Source organism: Myotis brandtii, unplaced genomic scaffold, assembly GCF_000412655.1.
Source record: "Myotis brandtii unplaced genomic scaffold, ASM41265v1 scaffold311, whole genome shotgun sequence".
Lineage (NCBI taxonomy): Eukaryota > Metazoa > Chordata > Mammalia > Chiroptera > Vespertilionidae > Myotis > Myotis brandtii.
Genome location: NW_005361913.1, coordinates 4,090,355 through 4,105,168, shown reverse-complemented (window position 1 = coordinate 4,105,168; position 14,814 = coordinate 4,090,355). Strand labels below are relative to the sequence as shown.

Sequence of the window (14,814 nt, the reverse complement as noted above, 5' to 3'; positions counted from 1 at the left end):
ACTAGAGGCACGGTGCACGAAATTTGTGCATGGGTAGGGTCCCTAGGCCTGGTGGCGATCAGGGCTTATCAGGTTCCCCACCTCCCCGCCTCCTCCTTCCCTCGCTCCCTCAGCACTTCATTGCCACTGCTGGTCACCTGCCATGTTCCACGCTGACCCCTGGTTGTCGGTGCAGGTCATAGTGAGTGATCGAACTCCCGTTCTCCCGGTCGAGCTCCCGAGGGGACACTGTGCATATTAGTCTTTAATATATACATACTAGAGTCCCAGTGTACGAATTCATGCACCGGTAGGGTCCCTTGGCCTGGCCTGTGGGATCGGGCCGAAACCAGTTCTCCAACATACCCCAAGGGGTCCCAAATTGTGAGAGGGCTCAGGCCAGGCTGAGGCACCCCGCCGATGCACGATTGGGGCCAGGGAGGGATGCGGGAGGTTGGCTAGCTGGGGAGGGACCGTGGGAGGGCTCCAGGGCATGTCCGGCCCATCTTCGCTCAGTCCTGATCAGCTGGACCCCAGGAGTAAGCTAACCTACTGTTCAGAGCATCTGCCCCCTGGTGGTCAGTGCACGTCATAGTGAGCAGTTGGGCGGCCTTAGCATATCATTAGCATACTACGCTTTGATTGGCTGAATGGACAACCGAACACTTAGCATATTAGGCTTTTATTATATAGGATAGAAGATAGACCTATGTAAAAAAGATAAGGCTCAAGCCCTAATCAAGTGACTTGGTTGGAGCATCATCCCATATATGAAAAGGTTTTAGGTTTGATTCCAGGTCAGGGCAGTATGAGAGGCAATTGATTGAAGTTTCTCTCTCATACTGATGTTTCTCTGTCTCTTTCTCTCTCTTCCTCTCTCTCTAATTAAATAAAAACATATCCTTTGATGAGGATTTAAAAAAACAAAATAAGGCTCAACATTTAACAAAAAGCAACACAAATCTCTTCGGTGATTCAGTTGCTCTAGGATGATAAATTTAATTAAAAATTAAATAAAAGTAGAATTACAACATTAGTTTGGAAAAATTAATAAATAGAAATATTTTTCAATAGTCTTTAGACATGACAAATAATTGCTATAATGAATAACAAAATTTTAAAAGATCATTTTAAAATGCTTTAAAATTTCAAAGCGAGAAAAACTAAACATTGGATATGTTTAAATATTTCTTTCTGATTTCAAATAGTGAAACATATGTGAAAATTTCCAAGAATGTATTTTTTATGAAAATGCCATGTTCACTTTATTATTATGTCAGTTAAAAGATAAATGCATATGCTTTTTCATTTCCAATTAATATGGCATATTTAGGAGATACTAAAATTTTAAAGTGTTACAATAGCCAAAGAAATGTCAGTGGTTTACAAACAGTGTGGATCTTGATTTCTTTTGAGTAATCTTTGTAAACTTTGTTCCACATGGATATTTGCATTTGAAGGTAATATTAGGTGATTTGTATAATTATTTTTAAAATTTTTTTTATTGATTTCAGACAGGGAGAGGGAGAGATAAATAGAAACATCAGTGATGAGAGAGAATCATTAATCAGCTGCCTCCTGCACACCCCACACTGGAGGTCGAGCCCACAACCCAGGAATTGAACCGTGACCTCTTGTTCATAAATCAATGCTCAACCACTGAGCTATGCCACCTTGGCTGTACAATCATTTTTGAATGGTTGGAACATAATTGGAAATTTCAATGCCTGGTAGAAATAACATAAATATGAAGTGTGATAGATATTTGCTTCTTATATCTCCTCTATAAACTGCAAATGTTACTAAACTAGCACTTTGGTGTGTTTTCTTTGTGTTAAGTGTGCACTGTCTTTAAAATTCCAGCTTTACTTATTGCTGTCATTTGAACAGGTGTCTCAATGCTTGTACCTACTGCAAAACTAAACACGCCAGAGGAAACTTGGCCAGTTATCCAATTGATGAACTAGTAGACAGAGCCAAACAGTCTTTTCAAGGTAAGAGTGTCTATAATTGTGTACAAGTTTAGTCTTCTTAATAAATTATAGTAGTCTTCTAATTTGTTTTACTTTCCATACATGCTTCTTTAGCTTTCTGAAGCGTTTACAAATATTTCAGCTTATCTGATAGATTCAATCAGGTTATAATATTCACATTACTAGCCACTCTTTCATTTTTTTATGACTCTAAGGTAAGTGACATGATTTGAATTTTATCACCTATTGTAGATTCCATGGAAAAGACAAAAAATAAAAATGAAATCCATGACCTTTTGATGTGTGTTAAGAGTTTTGTGAACTGAGTAATACACTTTTTAAGATTTCTACCCATTTCTTTGGTCATTTCTGGACCATTAGAAAATTGAACTAATAAAGGTTTCCCAGAGTCTTGAAAGGAGAAGGTAGATTTTACTATCATCCAATAAAGATAGCCTTCCTTATTCATAGGACTATTGGGTCAGTAAGGAGGGATACTGGTAGGGAGCCCTGCAGAGAACGATTCGCTGTGTGAGTGGCCAGCTACTTCTGACTCAACACTTGCTGAAAAATGTGATTGTCTAGGTATCTCTCTGTACAAAATAAGACTTATCTTTTACATGAGTCACAGTTGTGTTGTTTGACACATAACTGCTTAAACTATAAACTTCCCTTTTGTCTTTGTTTATGATATGTGTAATATAACATCAGTGTGCTTTTACACCCAACATGAGATAATGCATGGCCTCATAATCTTGTGGGTTAATAGTTATTGGCAATGTACTTTTCTTTGAGGGAGTAACTTTGAGTGCTATTTTCAGTACTTCACACCCTGAATTCTAGCAAGTATGAGTTCCAAACACATTTCTTTATTTAGTCTATGTAAAGCTTTTATCAACATGAATTTGGAATGCTCTTAAAAATAGAGAGAAATATAACCTTGGTTGGTTTGTTAACACCTCCCAATAATTTTTTTCTATTTTTATATTCTTAGCTTAGTCCACTCTTCTATTTCCATTCAACAAGAAATGAAAGGCAACTCACTGACTCTTGCCAGTGTTCTGTTTTAGGGTGAGACTAGATACCTAATCTAAGAAAATGTCTGGGCAATTGTCTTTTGTAACACAACTACCCTAAGGATTTTTCAAAAATGGCAAAAATTTGCAAAGAAACCTAATATATTTGAAAAATGATGCCTTTTCTGGCATTCTTACATGGTGTTTGTTTTTTTTTATGTATCTGTTGGTTAATGGAGATATTAAAACTATATTATATATCCATCAAACACTACAAATTGGAAGGCATACAAATTAGTTTCTTTGCGGCACTTTTTCAACATTATAAATTTCTAAGTACAACTACATATAACTGAAAAATTTTCTCATTTTACTTTGAAAATTTGTTTGAAAAATATAAAACAGTTAAATCACTATGTAGGAAGTGAAAGTATTCTCTGGGCTCCCTCATATCTATCCTCATCTATAACCTATACTAATGCTTTGATATGGTTGCCTCATGACTTAGTATGGACACATTTATGTATTATATCTGACTTGAGGGGAAAAAAAGGAAGGGGTGAACATAGTATTTATAAAATGCTTATAGAATTACTCTGAACATATCCAACAAACTTAGCTCTCTGTTTATCTTTAGAAATGCCCTCTGAGCAGTAGAGACACAGTGTGTTAGTTCTGTCAGACTTTGATTGGCAGTTAGCATTGACACATCCAAGTGATCTGGGCTAATTAAGGTGAGTGGTTCAAAGACTATATATCAGAAGTTGGGAGTGACTTAGTGGCTATTTTTAGAGAAAGTGTTAGAAAATATTTAGTATTACTTTCATAATCATCATCAGTAGGTATGTATGTGCCTTTTTATTTGCAATCATAGAATGTTTGCAATGTAAGGTTTTTCTGTTGTCTTGTTATCTGTAAATTAGAGTTGAAACTGAATGCTAGTTTTTGGACTGGTGAACTCATTTGCTTGATATGTGGTACTGTTTCTAAAATATTGAGGTCATAACTTTCTAGATAAGCTATTGTATTTAGGAAAATTTTAAGTTATCAAGTATTTGATGCTCTTTGCTTAAGAGAGTTAGAATTTGAAACGGTGGTGTGCTACTTACTAGCCACATGATCTGACAAGGTACATGACCTCTCCGAGCCATGTTCTTCTTATTACTATGCTGTTTAGTGTCGTTTGAGATAACTTATGCGAAGTAATTGCCTGTGTCCTTAGACATTACTTAAACTGAAGGAATTTAAAATTAATTCAGAAAGAGAAGTCTTCATTTTGAGTGAGAATATTGGAACATCCACAGCAAACATTAATGACTAGAATCAAATGACAGATTTTCAAAAATATATTCTCTGAAAAATGTATCTATAGATAGAAATTATTTAGTTTGACAACTACCTTTCATTTCCTTAATTTTAGAAAAATAAATTCATGCTAAGAATGGCCTTATAACCCCTTTCTGCTATAGTAAATAGCAGTCTGTACCTCACATTTTAAAGACATTGAGTTAGTTTATTATCTTATGTTTCCTGCAAAGGACAGTGGGATTTTAATGGTCTTACTGAATTTCTATGTTGGAGCTTTAAAATTGTGAAGAATAATTGTGAAGGTAAAAGGAAGAAATAACCCATTTTCTTAGTTTTATAGTGTTTGCATATTTAGTTCCTTTCATAACTCAGGTGTTAGGAATTGTTTTTGAACCACAACCCCATAAATTCTTCATTATGTCATTATGAAATTATCTGACCTATAATGAATAAAGAAGAATAAATATTACTCTTTGAAAGATTATGCTAAATGTAAAGGTTAAGTATGCTGCCACTAAATTTTAGCACTATGTTTAAAGTCAGTGGAAATTAAATTTCTCTTCCTGAAAATTACATTTGCTTTCTTTCTGTAACTTAAAATTTTTAATGACTGTGTAGAAGTATAAAGTGTTTTTTAAAAGCTCTAAACCAATTGTGGAATGAGGATTACCCAGGTTGCCTGCCATGATGCAGTGAGATCACAATTTCTTTATGAATAGCATATTTATGAAATATTTTATATTCATAAAATGTATTTCTTAGTAGTCTAATGAATGTGAAGATACTAAGAGCTAACCCAAAGGCAAGAGAGTGTTGAGAAGAGATTTGTGAAATCATTCTGAATGTAAAGTGGTTTCCCAGAGCATTAAAAATAGTATACATTCAGGTGCCGAAAAGTGAGAAAGGTAACTTATTAACTTTTGAATGGATAGCATTGAAGTCACAATCATTTATATTTTGAATAGAAATTTTTGTTTACCATTTACATATGTGTTTGTGTGTGTGTTTGATTTTCCGGCTTTTTTGCTTTTTCTCTCACTGAACCTAGTCCCTTTGACATTTTCTTTGACTGTTTTTACCTTCTTGGTGTCTTTATCATTTTTGTGGACAGTTCTGCATATGAGTTATAAGATTTACCAGGTGACTTCTGGGTATCATATCACTGTTTTAACCGACTGCTGGGAAACCTTCCCCCCTACTTCCCTACCTCTGCCGAGATTTAGGCTTTAAAAATTCCTGGGCATGGCAGTGTCTGGGGGCTGAGGTTTGACATGGTTGCATTTTCGATATCTAGAAAAACATGTCAAGCAATGACCAGGACTTTGTTGAGGCCAGAATGAATTTACAAGCTAGTGTTTTCTAGCATATTTGTATTGATTTTTCTCTAGCAGCTAATCAATCAGTTTCAGTGGTCTAAGTGATGGAACAAACCTTTTTAAGTGTGCTGGGTGAGTGGTGTGGAAACAACACCTTTCATTGCTGTCTCTGGAATCAAAATGTAGAGATGATGGATGAGCTGTTTTCATAGCTCTCCTGTGCTTTTCTAGATCTCATTTGTGTGTTACTACTTTTTTGTCCCTCACAAATCTGAAAAAGCCCTGCAGGATAAGTGGTGTAAGCAGGTTATAGGAAGGTAAAGAAATTAAGGTGAAATATTCAAAGCAGAGAGAAAATTTCTTGATGCGTAGTGATTTTAGTATTAATGCTGAAATTTAAAAAAAAATGAATTCTGTTTTATTTCAAGGCTTACAAAGATACCATCAATTGTGTATAAGATTAATTACGAAATGCAACTGGAAAACATTGCTTCCTGCTCTTTTAAATCTGAAGAAATATGAGCAATATTTGATTTTCTGTTGTGCAAACTTCAGATTGTTGAGTTGTATGGTTTGCATCAAGCCAAATTTGACTGATCACCATTAGCAAGGGTTACTATACATTGATTTTGATCTAAAATAAAAAAGAGATCCATAATTGCATCCTATTAATTTATAAGGCAGTTATTTAAATATCTTTTATTCCTTTAACTTTTCATTTGTGCTATGTTCAAATAAAATTGAAAAATCTTATTTCTTCTAAAGGATTACTAATGTTAATTTACATGTTTTTTTGTATATTGTCAACTTCCAAAAAAAGGATTTCAGGCAGCTTACATTAAATGATTGTATGTAATAGTTCATCATGAAAATAAAAGCTGTATGAAATGCTGTATTGTGTTTGGAATGAGGGAAGATGATTTTACCAACTGATAAATTCTGCCTCTTCAGAGGAATAATGAAATAGTATGATTTATAGAATTTGAAATGCATGTGTAAAAGGAAGTATGTAGTTTATAATGAGAAATGTACATGTTTCTAGGCCATTAACACTAAGAATTCTTGTTACACATCCTTTTCTAAGAGACATTGAATAATGAATTAGAAATGCCTTTAGCTGCTAATATATAGAAATTCGCGATATAGTCTCTACATGGCCTCTTCTTCTGTTTTGACTTACAAAACCCAAAAATATAATATTAAAATATAAATTATAAAAGAATTTTAATGGGCAAGCTAAATAAATGCATGAATGTATATAACTTGATAGGGGACATGGTGCCTAAATAGCTGTTTCTCAGATACTCAGTTTAAATAAGCTGGGATTCATCAATTTGATTTTGGACAAAGTTGGTTAAAGCTTTCCATGGCAAAACAGAGTATAATTTACTGCCTTTTATTTATTCAATCTCTTAGTTTCTAAGTCATTGGTGTTCAAACCTCTCTTCAAATGAAATTTGAAAAGTCAAAGCAGTACAGCCATGGTTAGAGTAGATGTGGAGCCCTATTTAATGAGCTCCCCCCCTTTTATTTTATTTTTTACCCTCTGAGGCCTTTCCTTGGAACCTTTAGGATTCCATCTGAATTGGCCAGTTTAGATTAGTATTTCTGTGGTGTATTCCTTAACATTTTTTTAAAGGTCTGATAGTAAATATTTTAGGCTTTGTGGAGCATAGGGTCTTTGTTGCAACTGTTCATTTCTGCCCTTGTAGCATGCAAATAGCAATAGACAATACATAAATGTATAGTTGTGGCTGTGATCCAATAAAGATTTATTTATAACTAGAGGCCCGTGCGTTCACCGGTGAGGTCCCTTGGCCTGGCCTGCACCCTCTTACAATCCAGGACCCCTCAGGGGATGTCGGAGGCCCGGTGCATGGATTTGGCCTGATCCCGGCAGGCCAGGCCTAGGGACCCCACCGGTGCATGAATCCATGCATCGGGCCTCTAGTATGCATTAAGATCTTTGGTTAATCTCTTCCTGCCCTCCCCTCTCACCCCTTCCCTCTGAGATTCATTAGTCTGTTCCATGTTTCCATGCCTGTGCATTGAGTGTCTGCCCCCGGTGGTCAGTGTGCATCATAGCTACCAGTCGAACCGTTGAATGGTTGCTTAGGCTTTTATATATATATATAGACTAGAGGCCTGGTGCACGAAATTTGTGCATGGGGGATGGTGTCCCTCAGCCCCTGCAGCACCCTCTCCAATCTGGGACCCCTCAGGGGATGTCCGACTGCCAGTTTAGGCCCGATCCCTCTCACAATCCGGGACTGCCTCCTAACCGCTTCTGCCTGCCAGCCTGATTGCCCCCATCTGCTCCCCTGCCAGCCCAGTCGCCCCCAACTGCCCTCCCCTGCAGGCCTGATCACCCACAACTACCCTCCCCTGCCGGCCATCTTGTGGTGGCCATCTTGTGTTGATGTCGCGCGTGACGCCACCTAGGTTTTTATTATATAGGATAGGAGTTATGATGAAAAGGTTCAATGGTCAGTTTTGAGGAAGGCTAACTTAAATAAGACTCTTTATGGCAGAACTTTCTGTTGTCTCTAATATGCTAATGTAGATCATTAATCCATAAGAGAAGGATGTAGTCTTTAGGAACTAATGTTGATCTAGAAAAGAACAGTTGGGTTATTCATTGTAGTCACTTGGCAATTTTATAAAACCAAAACCAAACAATTTCTGTGGATGGAGTGGTCAGGGTGGGGGGCTTCATTTTCTAAAATACTCTGTAGGAGATTCTAATGTACATCCAGGTTGGAAAACTAGAATTGAGAACTACTAGTTCAGACAGATTTTTGGTTGAAGCTATAAAATGAACTGGTCCTTTCAACCTTTATTGAAGGGATTGTCAGGAAGAAGCCCTGGCTGACTAGTAAAGAATGAGCCAGGCTAGGGAGGTTGGAGGGGCAACAGTGTTGTCAGTTGCTGACCTACCTGATAGTTAATGGATGGGTTTGAAATCCAAAGGTACTTGATTAAGTTAAAAGGCTCAATGATTTTGTTATCCCCAAGGTATCACAAAAGGGTCAACTGCCATTTAGGAGTATTTAGTGTGCTGTGTGGGAATGAAAAAATGAAAATCACATGGTCCTTGTCTTCAAGGAATTCCTCCTGGTTTAGAAGGAGAGAGTAAGTAAATTGGACTGATGATTATTAAGTACACAGAAGCAGGAAGCAAGTCTTCAGATAAAAATCACTGAGCCTTTTAACGTAAACAAGCACCTTTGGATTTTGAAAACACCCACTATCTGTCTAGGGTGGTGTCAGCAAACCGACAACACTCTGTTGCCTCTCCACCTTTCCTAGCTCCTAGTTTCTTTTTCTAGTCAACCAGAGCTCTTCCTCGGATTCCCTCTCAATACATAGTTCTTGTTAGCTACTGCCATGTGGTTACAATGAATATTCCTGATGAAATCTTTTTGCCATTCTGAATCTTGAGGTTGGTATGTTTCTGGAGGTCTATGAAAGAAAGAAATCAAATAATGACTCTTTAACTGAAGTAACCATTGGATTATATAGTTGTTATTTTTCCATTCATTCAACAAATACTTATTAAGTCTTTATTTAGAAACAGTTCATATTTCTGCTAATAGGCACATTCTTTAGAAAAGTAGGGATAAGGTCCAGCTGGTGTGCTCAGTGGTTGAATGTTGACCCATGAACCAGGAGGTCATGGTTCGATTCCCGGTCAGGGCACATGCCTGGGTTCTGGGCTCAATCCCCAATAGGCGGTGTGCAGGAGGCAGCCAACTGATGTTTCTCCCTCTCCCTTCCTCTCTCTGAAATCAATAAAAACAAATTTAAAAAAAAAGTAAGGATAAGGGTACATTATTATAATCAACCTTTGATTACTTCTTCTAATAAGATAGGCCAGTGGGTAATGTTTGCTGATAATTGAGTAAACAGCTTGTCTTTGCTGTGGGAAACAAAGATTAAGTCCTAAGGCTGTTTTACAGAATGACATTTGCTCAAAATTCTGAGTTTTCATAGTTTAGAGTACATGTAATCTAAAGTACAGCAAATTTGGGGCTTCCGGGAATACCTTCTTGTATGCATCCTTAGGAAAACTAGAGTAATTAACACCCCACTGTTACTGGAGATTGTTATTCTTTCCCTCTATTGTGTTCTACAAAACAACTTGCAAATATGCAAATAAGTTTAATATATATTTAGTTATTATAATAAAATAATGAGACCTGGGAAAACAGAAAATTAGGCTATAGTCACATAGGCAGTTTTGACTCTGAACTTTTTGAAAGTTTATTCTCTATAAGGAAAAAAAACAAACAAAACAGCTTGGCATTAGATTTGAAAGAAAATTTTCACATGGACTCATATAGAGAATACTGAGAGATGTAGTAAGTAGGTCTCAGCAGCATCCTTTTAGCACTCAAATTCGCATACTGTGTTTCTCAGAGTTGTATATTTTGGCATTCCTTGTTAAAACTTGCACCCGTGCCCGGAAAAACATAATACTCTGAAAGGATTTCTTGGGAGTACATTCTAAGTATTTGTGGCTCTCTAGTGATCCGGCCTCACTTCTTTAGCCATCGGGCACCAGAAAGGAGTCCTGTTACAGAGGCTGATAATAGCCAAGGCATTTGCTCACACACACTAGGTCATTCGGTGAGGTAATACTTCGGGGTACAGGACAAAGATACTAGAATTTGTCTTTGTATGTATTTCTCTTCCTTTAAAATTGTCTTTCTTTTTTATATATTTTGTATTGTACATAATCTATTAGTACACTAGTATAGAGTATAACTATGTGTTCAGATGTATTATTAAATTATTTGTATTACATGTGATGAAGCTTTTATTGCTTATTAATTATGTCATTCCATACATTTTTAAGTAAACGGAGTTTGAGAAAATATACTTATTCTTAAAATTTTTTACAGATTCAGGAAAGTGATTTTTCAAAACATGGAGATCACTGACTTAGAGAGCAAATAGCCTGCCTGTTTTCCACTGTGAACCTAGTTCTTTCAGCCAGGCATGGACTGAGTAGGGCAGCAGAGGTCTTTGCTCTCTGTCAAGGTCCCAAGGTGCCTGTATTCTGTTTTGATTGAGTGCAAATCCATCTGCGTTTGAGATCAAATAAGCAGATAATGAAGTTTATGCCCTTTGGAGGAAAACTGAAGTACTGAGGGAGGCTTGCCATGCATCTCTGCTCAGAGGCGGAGAGATTACCCTCCCAGCACATGTTCCCCTTCCCTTCCATCTGGGTTTAGGTCACTGGAGGACTGAGCCAGAGGGCACTGGGTCAGGCATCTGTGACAGTGTGTAGATGGGTTTAGTAGGTGCTCAATAAATGTGGAATGAGTAGCTAATCCTGAATTGATTATGCCTGATGAAATTCCATGTGCAACTGGGAACCTCTAATGAAAACACAGCCTGGAAAAGCTATATGTCTAAAGTGGGCAGGAGATCTTGCTTCATGTCAGCTGCTCTTTAGGCACAATTGAGTACTGGGTATTATAACACAGGCTTGATTTTATGACATCAGATATTTAGTGGTGGTGGTTTTCCAAGATTTGCAACAGAAAAATTACTACTTTTGGAAATTATTTCCTGATGTTAACAGGTATCTTTCAATTCACTAAATGGGTATATCCACTTAGAGCTATGTTTATAGTTATAAGTAAATATATATGTATTTGCTTTGATATTTTTTTACAAAATAGAATTCTACAAATGGTTTTTTTGTGACAAGGGGACAAAAGTTAACCAAGGGTTTGCTTTCAGAGTTTGAACTGAGGCTGGTCTGTCTCTGGGATTATTTTGGTGAAGTTTAAAGGCTGCATGTTAGTTTTGGAAGGTTGTGTAATGGAATTTTAATAGTCCTGGAAAGATGTAAAAGTGATACCGCTACCTGGTGGTTTGTAAACCTGACCTTTGTGAGATGTTTTCTGGGCAAAAGTACTACTTTATGATGCCAGCAGCTTTTATTGATTCTGCAGAGTCTGCAGTTTTCTAACACTGGCTGTCAATTCATTCCAGCTGAAAAATTATTAAATTTCTTCTCTTGGTTGTGTGGATATTAAATTGCAGTAAACACTTGCACAATGTCAGGTACTGTGAGCACAATTTTCTGCATGAAAAAAAATGTTTGTTAGTGAGACCTTGGCTGTTCTGCAGAGGTTATAAATTTTTTTATTTCTTTTTATTTGGTGCTCTCAGTATATGTGTGTGTGTATATTTCTCTTGGTGAGTTCCAGCATATTTCTTGTTATTTGTAATATAAGAAAGAAAAGTTTGATTTAGATTGCTGACTTTAAAAAAGATGCCCTTTAGTTAATCATTTCCGGTACTGTCAACAATAGAAGGGTGAGAACCTGGGGGTGAGGGATTAACCAGTGAAAATGTAATTGGAGAATAATGAGAAGGATCTGATGAAGTAATGAATTGAATGAATAAGGGAAGGAATGAATAATTAGATGACCATTCCCTCCACATAGATTTGTTTGGTTTGTTGAATTTTAGTTAAGGAAGGTGAACAATGGTGAGGTGGTAATCATTTATTGGATGTGGGTCTTAAATTTTACTTTTTCTATGAATAATCTCTAGACCTCTGGGGTGTATGTCCAAAATACAGACATCTGGCCAAATTCCCAATTCAGTAGTTCTGCCATTGGCCCGGGAATTTGTATGTTCAAATGAATCACTGCAAATAACAACTCAGATGCAGGTGTGTGAGGACCATTCTAGAAACTTTTGTCTAGACAACTTTCTTGGATTAAATACACTAAGTCATTTGATCAAAATAGTCAGTGGAAGTAGAGAAGAAATGTACTATTTATGTGAGGAAATAAAGTAAAAACTTGGGCTTGTTTTTTCATGTAATAGATGACGTGAGGCCTTTCATTAGGTTACGTTGGGGTGCTTCAGGTACAGTTTCCTAGGCTCCACCTCAAGGTATTCTGATTCTGTGAGGTAGGCTGAAAACTGGCAATGTTGTGTATTTTTTTAAAGCAACCTTGTTCTTTCTTTCTTTGTTTTTTACCCAAGGATTTTTTTCCATTGATTTTTAGAGAGTGGAAAGGAGGGAGGAGATAGAGAGATAGAAACATCTATGAGAGAAAGACACGTCGATTGCTTGCCTCCTGCACGCACCCCGACAGGGTAGGGGATGAAACCTGCAACCCAGGTATATGCCCTTGACCCTTGACCGGGAATAAATCCCAAAACCCTTCTGTGTGCATGTGTGGGCCGACACTCTAACCACTGAGCATACCAGCCAGGGCAGCAGTCTAGTTCTTTTTGATGTGTACATTTATATAGATTTTCTCCCTTTTCAGTATCACTTTTATTTTGTGCAGTTTGAGTTGGGCCTTTCAATGAAGAAAGAGTGTCACACTGTTACTTAACTAAGATATGGGAAAAAGATACATCACTACTTGAAACATTTGATAAACTAAAACTGATTTGTTCCTAAGTTTGAATTGATCAATTTTGTTTGATCATACAATAGCCTGATATTCTGAGAATTTACTTTTAACATAATAAATTATACCATGAAGACTTCTTCATGAGAAATCTGGAAGCCACCTGGTTTTCCCTCTTTTGTTTCCTTCCTAGCCCTGTAGTTTCAGTTACAACTTTATGAGTAAATCAAAGAATTGCATCCTAGGAGGACACTTTTGCTATTATCTTTAGCCCTTCATTTCCAGATGAGGATTATGAAAACTAAAGAGGATAAGTGACACCACTAAGCTCCTGTCCACCACCCAAAAATCTCTTACCACTGCTGGGAAAGACAGCTCAGGGCATATTGGGGGGGGAGGGAAGGAGGACATGTGAGTAGAAAGAAAAGTTGTGGGCTGGAAGACTAAGTGGTGGCCTCTCAGAAGAGGAGAGGCTTCAGTCCCGGAAGGGTGGTTTGCATTTGTAGAAAAATACAATTCCACTTTGGATACAAGTCCATGAGGCCCCACGTGACTGCTGCACTCTCCATTCCACTCTCACCTGCTCACTCTGTCCCCAACCTCTTATCACCAAGCTATTCTTTCGTATCCGTAGTGCTTTGAACGCAGCACCTTCTCTTCCCCTTTTTTTCTGAAAGTTTTCACCTGTCTCTTTCTTTCTTTCTTTTTTTTTTAAATATATTTTATTGATTTTCTACAGAGAGGAAGGGAGAGAGATAGAGAGTTAGAAACATCGATGAGAGAGAAACATTGATCAGCTGCCTCCTGCACATCTCCTACTGGGGATGTGCCCGCAACCCAGGTACATGCCCTTGACCAGAATCGAACCTGGGACCTTTCAGTCCACAGGCCGACGCTCTATCCACTGAGCCAAACCGGTTTTGGCTCACCTGTCTCTTTCATATTAAAGTACTAGCTTAAATATCACCTCACAGGGGCCCTTCTCTGACCAAACTTTTAAGGGAGTCTCTTCCCTTTTATTCTCTACCACAGGGGTGGGCAAACTTTTTGACTCGAGGGCCACAATGGGTTCTTAAACTGGACCGGAGGGCCGGAACAAAAGCATGGATGGAGTGTTTGTGTGAACTAATATAAATTCAAAGTAAACATCATTACATAAAAGGGTACGGTCTTTTTTTTTTTTTTTAGTTTTATTCATTTCAAATGGGCCGTATCCGGCCTGCGGGCCGTAGTTTGCCCACGGCTGCTCTACCATATCACACTGTTTATTTCCTCCAAAGCACTTATAGTAATTTTTACTTTAGAGCTACTTGTTTCTTCATTTCTTTAAAAATTAAAAAAAAATTTTCAATTAGTTTACATTCAATATTATTTTGTATTAGTTTAAGGTGTACAGCATAGTGGTTAGACAATCATATACTTTACTAAGTGTTCTCTGTGATCTTTGCAGTACCCAACTGGCATCATACACAGTTATTACAATATTACTGGCTATATTCCCTATGCTGTTGCTGTACTTGACATCCCCATGACTATTTTGTAACTACCAATCTGTACTTCTCAATCCCTTCACCTTTGTCTTTATTCCTCTTTATTCTGAGAAGTTAGTGAGAATGCCTGTTTAATTCATCACTGGAGTTTAGAGTTTGGCACAGCACAGGGCATATAGTGGGCCCATAATAAATATTTGTTGAAAAAAAATGCATGAATAAAAATTATAGCTTATAAATTAACTAGAGGCCCGGTGCATGAAATTCGTGCACTGGGGGATGGGGTTCCCTCAGCCAAGCCTGCCCCTCAGTCTGGGAGCCCTCAGTGGATGTCCTACTGA

The 14,814-nt window shown here is 37.4% G+C and overlaps 1 protein-coding gene across 6 annotated transcripts in view; it reads left to right on the top strand.

Annotated features, from left to right (window-relative positions):
* CDKAL1 (CDK5 regulatory subunit associated protein 1-like 1) overlaps positions 1 to 14,814 on the top strand; it is a 645,197-nt gene that overhangs the window by 291,075 nt on the left and 339,308 nt on the right. For all 6 annotated transcript variants that reach the window (XM_005869973.2, XM_005869971.2, XM_005869975.2 and 3 more), the window contains exon 9: positions 1,870 to 1,973. In XM_005869973.2, the coding sequence (XP_005870035.1) occupies positions 1,870 to 1,973 (104 nt within the window). The remainder of the gene's footprint in view (positions 1 to 1,869; positions 1,974 to 14,814) is intronic.